Source organism: Equus quagga, chromosome 19 (assembly GCF_021613505.1).
Source record: "Equus quagga isolate Etosha38 chromosome 19, UCLA_HA_Equagga_1.0, whole genome shotgun sequence".
Lineage (NCBI taxonomy): Eukaryota > Metazoa > Chordata > Mammalia > Perissodactyla > Equidae > Equus > Equus quagga.
Window position 1 is genome coordinate 41399586 of NC_060285.1, and position 18048 is coordinate 41417633.

Here is an 18048-nt window from a genome sequence, read left to right on the forward strand (position 1 = left end):
TTTTTTTCAGATTATTGCCTCTAGTTTTTCAAAATGGGTAATATTTATTGTCCTCTCTTCAAGGTTACTGATTTTTTCCTCTGTCCCCTCTATTCTGCTGTTGAGTCCATCCATTGAGTTTTTTTTATTTTGGTTATTGTAATTTTCCAGTTTTAAAATTTCCATTTGGTTCTTCTTTGTATTTTTTCTATATTTCTATTTCTTTATTTCTTTTCAAGCATGTTCATAACTACTCACTGAAGCCTTTTTATGATGGCTGCTTTAAAATCAGTCAGATAATTCTAACATCTCTGTCATCACGTTGTTGGTATTCTTTTTTTTTTTGAGGAAGATTACCCCTGAGCTAACACCTGCTGCCAATCCTCCTCTTTTTGCTGAGGAAGACTGGCCCTGAGCTAACATCCGTGCCCATCTTCCTCTACTTTATACATGGGACACCTACCACAGCACAGCTTTTGCCAAGCAGCGCCATGTCCGCACCCAGGATCCGAACCGGTGAAACCCGGGCCGATGAGAAGCAGAACGTGCGCACTTAACCACTGTGCCACCGGGCCGGCCCGTTTCGGATCTTCTTGGTTCTTGGTGTGATGAGCAATTTTCGTTCAAAACCTAGACATCTGGGGTATTATGAGATACTGGATCTTATTTAAATTTTTCATTTTAGAAGGATTCCTCTGATGTAGTTTGGCAAGGGGAGAGGAGTGAGGCATCTTCTCATTACTGCCAGGTAGGGTGGTAGTCCAGGATCCCTAGCTGACCTCCACTGACACCTGAAGAGGGCATCCCAATACTGTTAGGCAAAGGTGGGACTTCCAGCTCTCCACTATACCTCTACTGATATCTCCCTGGCTGGGAGGGTCAGGAGTGCCACATTACTGTTTCCTGTGTGGTCTCCACTGATACAACAGGCTATGGGACCTCAACAATCAGTGAGGATGAAATTTTCAACTCTCTACCCGACCTTCTCTGACACCACCCCAGAAGAGAAGTTGGGGCACTTTACTACAGCCTGGTAACGGTAAAAGTTACGCCTTTACTAGGGTGAGTCGGGGCCGGAGGGGAGGCCCCCACAGTTTTTTCTGTAGTGTTCAGCTGCAGTAGAAAGTTATTTTCTAAAAGTTTCTATCTTGCTAAGCTGCCTCTTTTGCGGTCCTTGGGCTAGAGAGCAGGCTTTCGTTGGGGCCTCTTCCGTCTGCACCCATTTGTGATTCTGGCTTGTTGAATTTGTCAGCTCCTCTTCTGGGATACATGAGGCGAAAAAAGAGAATGCAGGGAAACCACCACCATGCCATTCTTTAGGTCCTGAGCTCCCTGGCTGCTCTGCTTTCTTCTCTCCATCTTCCAGAGTCTTCTTACATTTGTTTGTACATAATGTCCAGATTTTGCAGTTTTACTGAGCAGGGAGGAATAGGGAAAAGTACATCTACTCCATCTTCCCAGATTTATTTTCACATAATCAATAAACATTAAAGAGGAAGATATGTGAGACTTCCACTGTTAACAAAAGGGATCATGGGTTTTTAAATATTAAGAAATACTAATTTAGAGATTTCCCTCTAACTTATTATTACAGAAGTAAACTCATTTAACCATAAATCTGTCTAAAATCTTCTAACCTCGAAAAATCTAAGAGCTTTAAAAACAGTTTTCTAAATCAAGATTTCCTCCATATCTCATTAGCTACTAGCACTGTCCAAAAATATATTCTTTCCATTTTGGGATGACTTATTTTTTAGTAAAATACTATTGTGACCTAGCTATCACTGATTTCTTACCTAGGTTTAAATAAAGAACATACTTCACACTAGCAAATCAAGTCACCTACATGATTTAAATTTTTCTAACGTGAAATGAAAAGAGAACAACAGTCTTCATAATTAAAAATACTTAACGTCACAAAATCCCCAACCATCATATATTTTTATCTAGTAACCTTTTTAAAAAACATATTATATTTAAAGTTACTAATGCAAAAAAAAAAAAACCCCAAGAAATAAAGTGCAGGGGGTACTCAACTTCCGAACTGATCACAATAATACACAAATGTCAATAAAATTGTGCTAAACTTTTTAATGAAGCTCTCTTTTTCAAAAGAAATCACCTAAACACATATATAGCTCATTATTTCTATAATAAGTAACTTTATATATTAATAAACATTTAAAATTTACAAAGTCATTTTCACCTGACTATATATATTTAAAAAATCTTTAGAATATTTACACTAAACAAAATGAAAGCATAAAGATTATGGGACTTTCCAAAGTAATATAAGACACTTTTATTACTAGGCTCATTATTATGAGACATTAGCCATTTTTCACTCTGTTGAGCAAAACTGGAGCAAAAAAACCCTAGAGAACAGAGCAACATCAAAGTAAATAAATAATAAATCATTTTTTGTATTATATTTAATAGTGAAATGAGAGAGTTATCACGACATGCAAAAACTACTCATTATTCTCAACTAACAGACTGAAAATAGGCAAGATTATAAATCATAAATCTAACTCTTTTGATGTCTAAGTAATGGACCAATGGACTTTTCAGCTTACTAAGGAAGTCTGAACTCCCACAAATAAGTGAGGTATGCTTTCAAGTGTGCTTCCCTTTATCCAAAACTTGTCATTTTGTTCTAACAGGCAGATCAATCTTAACTTTAAACAAACAGTATTACCACTAGAACACCCTGAATAAGACATACATAAGATGGTACTCAAGGCTTAATGCCATTCAAGTTGTGATTATTGACAAGTTAGCAAATATCTTGTCAATTAGTTATATAAAGAAATTGTGGGTCAGCTAATTTTTCCTTTTATAAGGAAAGAAATATATACTCCTCTTTGGCAGAAATTTTCTTAGTTTTGGTATCATATTATTAAAATCGGGCAACTGAACCAATAGTTTAAAATTGAAGGTATATGGAAGATCTAAAACAGACTTTCTATAGAGAAGTAAAGAATATACGTTTCTCTCTCTAAAAAATGTTACAACACATCACATAAGAATGGAAAGTTTAAATTAATTAGAGCGAGAGTTGAGTAGTTAAAAAAGATATGTATTAGGACTAAGACTTTTCACAATTTATTACCATACTAAAAACTGCACTTAAACAGGAAAAACTTTTATGATGTCTCTATTACTTAAAGAAGGCCAGCTGAATTAACGAACTAACATTTATGTTAGTGGCCTATGGAGATTTAGATAGCTTTCCTATTTATCAGATAATATGAACAGTCCATCAACCATGTAGGCAGAGCCCTGAGAAACTTTGCTATCTCCTTTCATTTTATCCTAGATGAAATGGTATTTTAAAAATTACACTGGCCAATGTCAAAATTAAAGGCTGTAAATACTCATGCTAAGAAAGTATGCCTATGAATCTAGCTTAAAAAGACTATCTATTGAAAATCTTCAGTCATAAATTTACCTTATCAGCCTTCAGCTTTCTAAGGAAAGATGGATTGTCATATCCTTTTGCTTGCCTTGCCTCTTGCAAATGGTTGATCATCCACACATTTTTTCTCTGCTTTGCCAAATCAAGTGCTGATTCACCCTGATAAAATAAGCAGAAGAAATTCACATTAAAAATGAAGAAAAAGCAGAATATTTTAGTTAGTAACTTTTAAAGCACTTCCATAAAAATAAACTGACTACACTATTCATCCATTAACATAGTTTTTACATTGGGCAAAGTCAATTACTAAAAGAATCTAAATAATCACATGTTACTGATTATGCTTTCCCATTCAAGGTACAATCAGAAAATGTATCACCCAACGTCTTCAACAGATTCTACTTCTGCTGGCGTTTTGATTTAGAGAGTAAATCAAAAAGTAGGTATTTTAGCACCTGCTGGATCAGAGGCTATCACTAAGTTTATCAGATATTTCATATTCTTTAAGGGTTTCATTAGTAATAGCTATCGCCACAAAACATCCTGCTATAATATCAAATTGCCAGAAATCTCTCAGTTTAATTTCAGTGATGACAAGTCTGAAGAAGAGGCTTGAGAAGAAAAAGAAAAGTCAAATTCTACTTCTACAAGACCTGCATTCTTGATCGTCTTAAATTCATCCACCCATCCAGAAGTTTTCAAAGAGAATAAGAGCAATAACAAAAAATAGTGAAACTCAAGTTATAGACTTGTAGCTTAACCTCAAGAAAAAGAATGCCAAATAGTGTAAGTGAATAGAACTAAAATGTTTTAAAAGAAGTAAGAAACAAGAAATAAGCAATCCCAATTCTGGATCTATGCTTCTTTTTGTCTTTATTAATTTAAAATCTTATTTCTCCTTTCGTAAATTAGTCAGATACCTACATTTCTATTCTATTTAAAATTCTCCACTATTTATTACTTCTTTAAACAGAAAAGTGAAATTCAAAATTTTGTTTGCCAAAATTTCAAGCATGTATAGATGAATATTCAAAACCACTTTAGAAAAAAGAAAAAAAACATTGAAATTGTATTTTAAAAAACTGAATGAAAATAAAGTAATAAGGAGACTTGGGGTGCCTTATTTATGAGGGATGATTATTTAACTAGAGTACAATTTATTTTTTAAAAAACACACTGAAAAAGAAGCAAAATAAACACACCACAACCACCAATAGTAACAACTATAACAACACGACAATAACAACAAAAAGCCCAACCAATCCTTTAATAAAAAGATCAATCGTATTTAACAAGGAATGGGCTAATCTTGGTAATAAGTCTTCCACAAAAAGGGATATTTACCTTAAAATATCTCCTTACCTATTCAAAAATTCTATTACCTAAATTGTCAGAACCAGCTAATTAATCCAAACTATAAAGATTACCTGAATAAAAGCAATCCCTTGGGTAACAACGCCCAGAGAATATCCTGCAGTTGCCTCGGTCCAGCTGAGCATCCCTTCCACTAGAGGGCCAGTGACACCTAAGGATCGCCTAGACAAAAAGATGGAGGGAGCTTTAAGAAATCTTGCAACTACTCTTCTAGTCATCTGACTACTTTTGTATAGCTCTTTTATTCAGCTGGTAAAATAAACAAGCAATTAATTTGAAAAAATATACTAAACCCAGGGTTCTGAATCAAGTCTATATTGGATCACTCCATGTGTCAGCCAAAATGGTAAACGATAACAACAGCAGCATTAACAACAAGTATCATGGAGTAGTTATAGACCATGTAACTGGGAATAAAAGAAATTCTTCAAGGGTTTGGGGAGATAAACATAATGGAAGGTAGAGGGTGGAAGATCACTTTTTGCCTAAGGAAGCTTGAATTTCATTATTAAAACTAAGGAAAATTCTTCCTTGGAGACCATCTAGGTCAGGTACTTAAGAAGTAATGAAAACTACTTTCTGAAAACAGCTTCTTACCTCATTTCAAGAAACTATGTGAGTCTTTCAATATATTAATTAACAAAGCTCAGTAATTTTACATTCTGCACAAGTTAAAAATTATGTCATTTGACAATTTTAGAAAGAAAAATTCATAAATGCTTGGGCAGCACTCAGAGATTGTTTCCCCAAAACTCAATTCACCTAAATTTATCTATATAACCAAAAACATGTCCAAGGGGGCAAAATATTATTTTTTAAAAATTCACAAATGTGACACTACCATAAAAAGGGATGACCGTATGTGTATTTTTTTGTTAATTCTTAGTATCCCAAATCACTTTTTCTCCCCAACTGTTCTTACTTAACAAAATTTGAGTTTATTCTATATAACTATTATCTAGGGCCATGGTTCTTTGAGTCATATCTGATGAAGCCACTGACCCTCTCCCCAGGAAAGTTGTAATACATGTAACATTTTTATAACAATTTCAGGGGTCCATGAACCCACCCTCTAACCAAATTTCACTGGTGGGTCCCAGATTAAGAACCTCTAAGCTATGGTATATGGCCATTCCTGATCCATCTAAGGATCAAAATACCCATTTTAAAGTTATCTAGCATTTAATATTACTTGTCTCCAAAATAAGTTCTATCTTATTTTGATAAAAGAATCATTTGTTTATATATTAAAAGAATTGAATTCCTTACTCAAATAACTAATTCACAAGAGTAAACATCTAGTTAATATAAAGATAGATTTCTAAGAAACTTAAGCCTAATCTTATTTAGGAAATAGCTATTTTAGAAGAAACAGGATCAACTAATAATTATGTAACTATTATAACACAAAGTATAATTTTTCATATTCTTTGGAGAATGTAACTTTTACTAGCTGTTAAAGCTATATCCAGATTTGTAGGCTACATCTTTTTGTTATAATTTGTGATTATCAATCAGACTCTCTTAAGACCTAAAATAAAAAATGTTTTTCCATTTGACAAAGAATCTAGGGTTTTTTTTTAATTAATGAATTTTTCCCTTTCAAAATTCGTAGCAATTTAAGTTTACTTAATTAGCTTGACATTCCACATAGCTAAAATGATATGTGACTCAAATTACATATGACTAAAACAGAACCAATTCCTATCACGTTTACCCCCCAAAAATCTTTTTCCTTCTGTCTTCATAACCTCAATATACATCACAAGACATTCAGTTATTAAAATCCAAACTTAGGTGATCAAGGTTGTTTTCTTCCACCCTCACATCTACACTACCTTTTCATTTCTACTCTATCATTTCCAAATCCATTCATTCCTCTCCATCTCTACTCCCACAATCACAGATAAACTAACATCATCACTTGTCTGATTTATTGCAACAGCCAACTGATCTTCATCTGCCCCTTCCATTTTCTTAATTCTTCAAAGCATTCTCCACACAGCAACCAAAGCAATCTTGTAAAAATATTTAAAACACAAAGATTATATAACCAGGCGACATAAAATCCTTCCAATTGTTTCTCATGACTGAAAATACAATTAAAACTCCTTACTGTGGCCTTGCATGACCTGGCAACTGCCATTCTCAGTGACTTCAACCCCCTGCTCGCTGCACTCGGTCCAGGCTGTCATTTCTGAACCTCTAACATGGCGAGCTTATTCCTGGCCTTGGGCCTTGCATCTGCAGGTTCCTCTACATGGGAAATTTTTTCCCCACAAATCTTTGCATTAACTGATCCCTTCTCAGCCAACAACTCTCAAAGCAATGTCATCTCCTCAAAGGCATTCACAAATCACTCTCACCTCTCACGTGATGTGGCTTCCTCAGCCCTCCTCAGTCTACCACGTTTGTCTGTGTGTGTTTAATTTACTTATTGTTTATTTCCTCAATACAACCTAAGCGGTGAGAGAATAAGGACTGCATCTGTCTTAAACACCATGACTTCCCAGCACTGAACAAATGTGCTGAATGAATGAATAAAAGGTTTCCATCAGAAGGTGGTGACTGGACTCCAGCATATTAGGAGTGCCAGATTCTAGCAGAAAACACATTGATACTATTTCATCTTTTTAATTACATTAAAAGACCATTTTAAAACAAAAACCTACTTTTTCACCAGTGTAGATAAAAAGACTATTTTTACTCTGAAAGTATAAATGTTCCCTGAGCAACTGAAGCAACCTGTTACACTTTATTTTCTTTAAAAATAATGCCTCTCCAAATAAGTCAGACAGAAAGATAAAAACTATATGACCTCACTTATATGTGGAATCTTAAAAAAAAAAAAACAGAAAAACAAACCAAGCTCATAGATACAGAGAACAGACTGGTGGTTTCCCGAGGGAGGAGGGGTTGGGGGCTGGGCTTATAAAATACATAAGTCATGGGGATGTAATGTACAGCATGGCAACTACCGTTAACAACCCTGCACGGCATATCTGAAAGCTGCTAAGAGAGTAAATCTTGAGGGCTCTCATCACAAGAAAAAAAGAACATTTTGTGACTGTGTAGCATGACGAATGTTGACTAGACTTGTGGTGGTCATTTCATGATGTGTATAGGTGTTGATCATTATGTTGTACACCTGAAGCCAGTGGAATGTTGTATGCCAATTACATCTCAATTTAAAAAAATTAATTAAAAAGCATAATAATGTCACTCCAGAAGCTACTTTTATTTGAAAAGATGTTAAATTTACAAATTACACAACTCAAATATTTAAAGATCATAATCAAAGAGAAGTTATCCACAATTTTATATGGATAGAAAACAGTATTTTTTAAATGCTCTAAAAATATACACTACTAGTTTCAAAGACCAGAACTGTGTAGTCATCCTATCATAATTCTTTGGTATTCCTGTAATTTCAATATACTGATATGGCTCTTGGCAGAGTCCATGGAGACTCACCATTTGCCATAGTGAAACAGGCTCTATCTTTGCAATGACATAACACTAAGTTATCCTGAAATGTACTCCTGGGGCATGAACACTTTAGGAACGGCTGTCTGGTATCAAAGAGAAGAAAAGTAACCTAAGCAATTCAGATAACAAAACATAAGGTAATCTCACTAATTGTTTCTTATGGGGATACTGGTCAGGTTTAGTCAAACTCCTCCTTTCTTATCCTTGGGGTCAGTCTAATTTACTAATCAGTGTTATGAACTCTTCAGAGCTTCCTAGTTAAAAACATTTGGAAAAGGAAAAATTTCCCTTTATAGTTTCAGAAGTGGCAGAGAGTTATTCTAGCAGAGCCATGAAAACTAGCTTAGATGTAAGGCTCAGGATTACACAAATTGTCATTCAGTCAGTCCACAAATATTTAGAGTGCCCATTAGGTGTCAGGTACTATAGTACGTTGACTTTACTCTTTCTGTATGTTTACTGGCAGATACTAGATCATTCTGATTACTTTGGATAGGGACAAGAAGACTTCAAATTTAAAAAAAAAAAACAAAAAAAAGAGGGGCCAGCCCGGTGGCACAGCAGTTAAGTGCACACATTCCACTTTGGCGGCCCAGGGTTCGCCAGTTCGGATCCTGGGTGTGGTCATGGCACTGCTTGGCAAGCCATGCTGTGGTAGGCATCCCACATATAAAGTAGAGGAAGCTGGGCATGGATGTTATCTCGGGGCCACTCTTCCTCAGCAAAAAGAGGAGGATTAGCAGCAGATGTTAGCTCAAGGCTAATCTTCCTTAAAAAAAAAAGAAAGAAAGAAAAGAAACGGTTTTCTCAATTTCTTACAGTTTCCAGTAAGATATTTGATATTTACTTTGAAAAAATATTTTAAATTAGACTCATTTCTAAAAACTGGTTAAAATCCTAACTAAATTAGGCTCCATATAACTAGTCTAAGTTATCTTATTTTAGTAGTATAACCTTCTCTTCTTAGAGTAATCAAATAGAGATAAACTATTCATTGGAACATAAATAGATGCCCTGATCCAGCAGGAGATAACCTACTTTTTGATTGCCATTTCAGATTACTATGCGGTTCAAATCCCTTTCATATTTAATTAGCACATATCCTTTAGAAATTTAAGAAATATGACTCAGAAAATATGATTTATAGTTAAAATTAAAGAACATTTGTCAATGGGCACAAACTTATTTATGAATGTACATTATTAAAGGATGTTTAAAAGTTTAAAGTCATTTCACAGAAAGAGACTGCTGCTGAAAGATGTTGTGGATCTTGAAGCTTAAAAATAAGCATAGTTAACCAAAATTTAAGACCACCAACAGAATTTTCTTGCAGGTATTCATAAATGTCTACAAATTTCTAAATACTCAGAGTATAAGTGCTAACTGTGCTTTGCTCTCAGTGTATACTTTTCCTGGATTAGTCCAGCATTTGAGGGAGAGGGGTTCTCCTATAAACATCATAAAGGTGTTCATCAAATTTAAAGGTCCTGATCTTTAAAAAAATAAGACAACAAATGACCAAGTCAAAGAATCACTAAAGTTATTGTGCATAATGTGGTTTAACTACAAACTTGTGATTCTCTGTAGTGGTCTTCTTAAAGAAACCAGAAAACACTATTCCCTTCAGCTACGAAAACACAGATTATATAATTTAATTTCCAAAAGTCCATAGGAATTCAGTAATGAAAAGGCCACTAAAATCTTAAAACTACTTGAATAGTAAAAGATGAAGTAAATAAACCAATCTTTCAAAATAAATTCTTGCATGGAAGCAAAGTGCTGAGCTTAAATAACACATTTCTTCCATCTTTGACAGTCTATGAAAAAAATCTATGTTTTATTGAGGAATTCACATCTTAGTAGCCACATTTCACATAGCATATCAATCTGGGTTATTTTTACCTTGATATTCTGGGCATCAACATTAGCTCCAGCTTCCAGAAGAAGACTAATGACTGTGGTATTCCCTGCTAGTACTGCCCAATGCAGAGCAGTGTTTTTGTGATACTTGTCACCAAGGTTAACTGAAACATTGAATGTTAAAAGCAATCTAGTTGGATCCACACTGAAAAGGAAAAAAAAAAAACAAACAACAACAACAACCCTAATTTCAATTATAGAAATCATTACAGATACTAAACTGATTGTGGCTGCATATGCATTCCATCTTTGAACATTTCTATTCTAACCTATACTCAACAACTTTACAATTGGTAATGAGAGAACATTCAGATAGGAAGTATTAAGAATGTGCAACACCATATAAAGTAACATAGCTCCAAGGGGGAGCATTCTTGGTCTGGACAATTTTAATTTTTGATCTAGGGATTAATATCATTTAATATCTATATAATTAAACAAATTAAATTTTTTAATTTAAATCTGGATTGTTCCAAAAATGATTTAAGGCAACTTATTAATATATTAAACTTGCAAACATGCAAATTACATGAAAAAATTACTCTTTAAAGAGATGATAACATCTCCCATTCGTGGAAATTGTTAAAAGAGGAACAGATTAAAGATACTACAATTACCAAGGTAAAGGTAAGCAAAGAGACACAAACATCCAAAAAGGTTATTTATGTTATATACCGTATACTCATAATAAAAATTTTAAATATTAGAAGTAGAATATTAATTGCTTTTCCTCATCACTTATTTTACATTTGATTAATGTTGAAAATGATCTGAATAAGTATTTTATAATGGTTACATACCTATGTGTTCTATAAGCTGCCCACATTAAAGGTGTCATTCCATTCTGATCCATCATATCTACATCCTGATAGAGTAAAAAGAAAAAAGTCAGGCAGTAAAAATTGCTAAGTTCCTACCAAATTTACTTGGAAAAATCTAATTTACACATCACAGGAGAAGTCAATATAACACTACTCAATCAAGGGTGATTTATGAAAGTTTTTCTTTCTTAACTTTAAAATAAAACTATTTATTGTCACTAAATATTTTATTTACTATGTATATAAATATTTGACATATATAGTAAATATATATTTAATTAACGTTTATTTATAGTTTTCCCTTTTAAGATACTTTAAACAGCCTTTCAATGTTTTGCATTTAAAGATCTTGACCTATTCTTCATCTTTCAGCCACAAACGACAGGTCAAATGATTTAAGTCTCTGAAAAACTTATTTATACTAATTCATGATAGGAAGAAATAATAAAACTGTTCATTCCTAGGCATTTCAAAATAAAGAATAAAAAGACCTATCATTTTAATGAACTCAAAAAAGTCTGTTTGCCTTTTACTTAATCGTCATGCATGCACATTTTTAGAGTTAAATGATTCTGCAAAGTATGTGGTGAAAAAGCAAGCTGATAAAGCAATTCTCCTACTCCCTACCATTTTCACCTTTTTTATCTCATTATTTTGGCATTTACCTCCATATCTTAAAATAGGATGAATTACTACTTTCTGATTTTTCAGTTGTAGGCATTATCTTTTGAGACTCCTCAGTATGCAAAATGAGAATTTCTCTCTTTCCTCTCCCTGCCCCATCAAAATATGCACCTTTCCTATTCTGTCCTTTCAAGACATCTACTCTGGTTCTACAAATATTTGGTATTTACATTATTATAAATATATATGAATACTATTCCCAGCAATTACATAGTAAACCAGGATTACTTTTCCTCTCCTACCCAACGTTCTGCTTTCCTTAGTACTCTTTTCCCCCCTTTCGCTTAGCTTTTTTTAGCAAATGAGAATTAAAACTACCATCTATTCAACCAAAACTCTTCCTTAGTTATCTAAATTTCCACTCAAGACACTGTGATGGATCAGGGATTCTATCAGTTTCACTTCCCTAAAATCCTACTTTTACCCGGCTCCAATTCAGACTGATTACCCCATACGTCTGAGGCATCTACCTCATTAACTAGATGAGGAGTTCTTTGAGGATCAAAATTATATTAAATTCATCTTTGTTTTCTCATTGCCGGCAGAGCAGATGATCAAAAACCATTTGTTATATGAAAAGACATGTTTGTCTGTTGTTCTAGGCTTGGGAAAGGCTTGGGCTTTAGAGTAAGACAGACATGGTTTGGAATTCCTATCTCCACCCCTTAATAGCTAAAAGACTGGCAAAATTACTTTAATTATCTGAGTCTCAGATTCCTCATCTAAAATGTGAATACACATAATGGCTTCATAAGACCCTTGTGATGATTAAATGGAATTATGTGAGCAAAGCAGTTCAGGTATGAGAGATATTCAATAAATATTCAGTTTCCTCTTCTTCCCTTCCCCATCTTCCATTCCTGAATTACAATGCGCCAGCAATTCTAATCCAAGTTGTGTGATCTAACTTACCAGTCAATGGAGGGAGGACAGAGATAGAGCGCGTACACTATAAAATACCTCCTATTTCTATGCAGCAGCTCTCTGCGAGCCACTATTACTGAGGGGAAGATGTCTCAATTGCAAACACTATCCAAGCGTACTGAGGCAGGAAAAAAGCTGAGAACCACTACATCATTCAAACTAGGACACATATTCTCGGACATCATTAGTTTTAGTCCTTCATCATGAACATCGTAATCCAATGTTATGTCTTAGCCATTACAAATCCATTTCTGGATTTAGTTTAAGTTTTGTTGGCAACATATGTAACCTCACTCAATATTTCCAATATACACATTGACTTTTTTTCAATTAAAATCTTTTAAAAAATCTTCTCTGAAGAAATGACAAACTTCCTTGTTTCTTCAATGAGAGTGAAGTACTGTAACTTATTTTACTTTCTTCACTGTCCTGGTTTCAAGAAAGCTCAACTAAATTTAATGTCCAATTAAAACAAAGATGTAAATTCTTATGTTTAAGTTTCTTCTTCCTTCTTAGTTGTGACTCTTTTCACATCCTTTTAAAAAAGTGATAGTCTTAAAAATATCAATAAATAGAATAAAAAATGTAAAGTTATGCCAAATCTCAAGAGTACTAAAAGAAAAATGAAATTCAACCTTTTCTCTCTTTGGGTCAGAATTTAAAACTTGGTACTTCTTTTCGAAGTTCAGCCTGGATGTATGGGTATTCTCTATTAGGAAGAATTAACCAAGCCCAGATCAAAAGCTTATGGGAACTCCATGATCAACAGGGCTCCATAACTTAGCATTTTCCCCTGAAACTCATCCAAAAGAATCGGTAGTGAGCACTGAATATATTTAACAGTATAACTAAAACGAAACAATTGTGAAGAACAGAACAACAAACTGAATGGAAATGTTATATGCCCTAAGAATGTAAAATTGATACAATTAACAAACAATGGGGAAAAAATAGAAAAAGAAGGTTGAAAAGAAAGTATGATAAGCGCCTAATGTGTAATAGCTATGAGTCAAAGGATATTATTTAAAGCTGAAAAGTAATAGAAATGCAGTTATATTTATCAGAACAAAGTTAACACTAAGAAAAACAATATTATTGACTAAAGTCAGTGAAAGACAGAGAAGAGAAAGAAAAAATTAAAATATACTAATTTTATTATTGCTTATCATTGGGAACTAATCAGAACTAATAAAACTTGAGCAAACACCTGATTGAAGTAAGAGAGAGGAAGAGTGAAAACTGTGTGACCGTCTGAAGAAAGGATTTACCGAGCAGAAGAGAAGAAAAGCACAAAGGCCCTACCTAAGGCAACAGTCTAGCAGAGCTGTTCAATGAACAGCAAGAAGAGTGGTGTGACTACAGCGGAGGGAGGGAGGGTAGACAATAGAGGATGAGCTCGAGTGGTACCTGGACTACCACACATGGCCAGAGAAGGACTCTGGACCCCATTTGAAGGATGATGTAATGTACATTAGAGAGGTTTTCTTTTACAATATATTAGTGTATACGTGGAAAAAGTTCTGGAAAAACACATACTAAAGTGCTAAAGGAAGTGATCTCAATTGGGGGCAAGGGGAAAGGGGGAGGTGGGATTTCATTTCTAAGTCATATTCTTCTATTATGTTTGAATATTCTACAATAAGCACGTGTTACTTTTATAAACAAAAAAATTTACTCATGAAAAAGAAAATTATTTGTCAGACATTATCATCATCATGCATTTATTGTACAAAAGATACTGTGACAGACAGAAAGCACTACCCTTTCAGAATTTTATAGCCTACATACTATACCAGGGTAAAAAGATTACTAAAACACCCAAACTCCAAAGTGAATAAGCTAACAAAAAGATTCAAAAATTTACAGTACTTTTCCTACCTCGTTAAAAACTCTAAGAAGACAAGTGAGTGTGCGTAAATTCATATCTGCAATAGAGAAGGCCACTAAAGACACTGTCATGTGCTACAGCACCATCGAATGCTTCCAACCCCAGTCTAGAAGAAACTGTGGAAGAAAAAGATAATCCCCCGTGGCACTTGGTCTCTAAAGATGGCCCCCAATAAACCTCACCTCCTGGTATTCCCATCCTTGGGTTCCCGCAGTGAACATGGGCTGGCCCTGTTACTTGCTTTAACTGACAGAATGGAGCAGAAATGTTGCTGTGCCAGATCAAGGTCTAAGACAAAAAAAGGCAGACAGCCTCTGCTTTGGTTCTTTTGGGGAGCTCTGAGCCACCATGTGAGAAGGCTAGTTCCCTTGCTGGAGAGACCACGTGGAGGCGTACTGTTGAGAAGAAGTTCTGGGACTGCCTGGAGAAAAAGAGAGGCCAAGCTGTCCTAGTATCCCCGTTGAGCCCAAACTTTTAGCCATTCCTATCCAGGTACAAGGTACGTGAGTGAGCCATTCTCCAGCTCAGTCGAGCCCCCAGCTGACTACAGCCCCCAGATAGTATCACAAGGATAAGAACCACCCAGCCAAGCCCAGAGTTGCGATATCTAATAAATGGCTGGTGTTGTTCCAAAGCCATTAGATTTTAGTAGTCTGTTAACAGAGTAATAGATAATAAACTCCCCCTTCCAGAAATTAACTTAACTAGTTTATGCCTCTTTTCCTAAGTCATAACGTGCAATACACAACTGTGATTGCCTGGCACCGCCAACAATAAATGCCTTAAAGGATTCATAAAATAAGTACTATTCAAATTATAAATCAGCACAGAATTTTAAATTAAAATAACAATTGTTAATAGCAAGGAATTAAAATCATTTGTCTTACTCTTACGATGAGATCATTAGCTATAAAAGCACTGTCTAAGTATAACCAGAGAAAACACATGGAAGTAAAGCTGTGACGTTACTTTTAACAAATACATTTATTGCAAACCATGCTAGACATAAAGTGATAATACTGATGTGATTACAGTCACTACATACTCAAGGAAAATCAGAAAGAACCACTTAAATCATGAGAAGTTTCTGACATGTAGGCAGTAGCATTATTTTATACAGCAGAAACTGAGAAACCAATCTTAAAGAATTTATCCCCTTAGAGAGGCACTTAATACATAAAATAACCAGCAATATCTTTTAAAAAGTTTAAATGAATTCAGATGATATATTCAAAAGACATACTTAAGGAAAAAAATAGATACCATTTTAAATTTTCTCCCTTTCTGAGATTCATCTCTACCACTCTTGGAAATAAAAAACCCAACTTAATGGATCATTACCTGGTTCATCATTGTCTTTCTTATTTTTATGTTAACTACATTAAATATCAAACTAACTATATATTTACTTATTCTCTTCATCCATCAGAAAGCACTATTTAAATTTCACCAGGTTGTTACAGTTGTAACACCAATGATATTAGGCATTTAAACTATGAAGAACATCTGATTAAAATCCACATCATTGTGATTTTTTTACCTGTCCTTTTGCTATGAGATAAGCAACAATTGAGGTATGTCCAAACTGAGCAGCCAGATGAATACAGCTACATCCTTCTCCATCAATTAATGAAGGATCTGCACCATATTTCATTAGTTGCACAACCATAGATAGATGGCCTTGTCTAAAACATAAAAGAATAAACACTTAAATATATAAAGTTATTTGAAACAGGATCCTCTGGAAAGATCTTTTTTTAGATAGGGTAATGGTGGAAAAGATTACACAAATATTTTTAAAGTTGTTTTAATATAAGTATATGTCAATACATTTAGGATTTTATGGTTCATAAGTCTTGACTGGCATAACAGTCTTTGAAAATTATAGTTTCTTTAAATATGTAATAAATAGTTACTTTATTCTATTAATCCTATTCCAATATGATCTTAATTGTCCCATGAATGGGGAAACTTCTTTAATTGTAAATATATATATGTGCAAAAGGATTACATTTACAAATCTAAAGTTTAACCTAATCTTATAACTAACTGGATTAATATCAGCATGGTTAATTTCCTAAGAACACTTTGGACAATAGGTTTGCTTCCAATGCAGGTAACAAGGTAACACTGATCAGCAATACATTAGTACATTATTGATATTAACTATTGACATAATAAGTTCTCATTCATTTTAGCATATTATTAAAAAAAAGTTGCTTAGTTATAGACTAATAAAGGAACCAAAGGAAAAATAATTCAGAAGCAATTTAAACCTTGTGGCCCAGTGCAATGGAGTCGAATTTAGGTCTCCTCCAAGTTGATCCACAATAGCACCTTTCGAAATATAGTATCTATAAGACAAAATTTTAAATAATTTAGACAACTTCTGTTTTCAGTTTTAAGAAATTATGTGAAAAATAAAGAAAAAATGTTTTCCATTTTAGATCTCATGCTAGTTTATGCCTTTGATGATAAACAATCTCTTGTGATAGTTTTAAAAATATATTTAGCAGAATTTTATAATCAAACACATCACACTCTCTTTCAGAAGTAAAAGGAAAATAATTTTTTTAAGTTACAAAAAAGAATAGCAATGCCAAATAGCAACCATATAAAGAAGGCAGTTAGAAAACCACTAAAATGTGGATCAGAGAGCAGCAGCAGATGGCATCTTGGAATTAGAATAGTTGTAGAATAGGCCAGAAAGTTAGTCTACCATGGGTAAAAGTTCAGCTTTTCAAGCTTTACTTTCCTCAGAAGATTACTGTAGATTAAATCAAACAATATATGTGAAAGAATTTTATAAATAGTTAAGTATAACATACAGGTTCTTTATGATGCTTATTTATTATGCCTTTAAAGCTGTCTTGCTCTAAAAAGAGCAACCTCATTGCTTAATATATTGATGTCACAACAGCTTGATACTCTCTGAAATGAACAGGATCTAGCTGCGCATTATAATGTGTGCTCTGGGACTGATCAGTGCAATGAGTCTTGAACATAAAGGATTTCAAGGTATGTGACGTCAAATGCTTAACGCACGTATTCCACTGAGGCTCTTAAACTGCTGCAAGTGGTCAGTGCTTTAGATCACCAATGCATTCACTCTTTAATGTACATAGTTCTAAACATTTAATATATTTATACTGTAATGCTTGACTCAGAAGTTTTCTGCTTTATATAAATATTTGTTAAATTGGTGCTTTTAAAGCATTATGTAATGAAAGGCCCACTGTATCATGTAAAATAGTTTGAAGTAACTAAACAAAATATTTCCAGTCTAAAATATCAGACAATAGTCTGAACACAAAGATTTAACTATTCCTAAATTGTTTCTTAAGGTACCTAGTAGACATTATATAATAATTGAAAGTGGTTTTTTGAGACCAAAGTTAAGTATAGCTCAGCCAAAGAACAGCTTTGATAGAAAATATTTTCTTAAAAATTCCAACTGGGATGTTTTTTAAAGCAATGTTATTAACTTCTCTATAGTCAATCTATCTATTCCTGAGAGTTATTTTCACTCAGATTTCAAATCCTTGCCAGGG

General features: G+C 33.9%; 1 protein-coding gene across 2 annotated transcripts in view; it reads right to left on the bottom strand.

Annotated features, from left to right (window-relative positions):
- The window catches only part of ZDHHC17 (zinc finger DHHC-type palmitoyltransferase 17), a 109086-nt gene that overhangs the window by 57189 nt on the left and 33849 nt on the right, over positions 1 to 18048 (bottom strand). For both annotated transcript variants that reach the window (XM_046646108.1, XM_046646107.1), the window contains exons 4-8: positions 16774 to 16851; positions 16038 to 16182; positions 10981 to 11045; positions 10163 to 10325; positions 3431 to 3556 (exon numbers count right to left, since the gene is read on the bottom strand). In XM_046646108.1, the coding sequence (XP_046502064.1) occupies positions 3431 to 3556; positions 10163 to 10325; positions 10981 to 11045; positions 16038 to 16182; positions 16774 to 16851 (577 nt within the window). The remainder of the gene's footprint in view (positions 1 to 3430; positions 3557 to 10162; positions 10326 to 10980; positions 11046 to 16037; positions 16183 to 16773; positions 16852 to 18048) is intronic.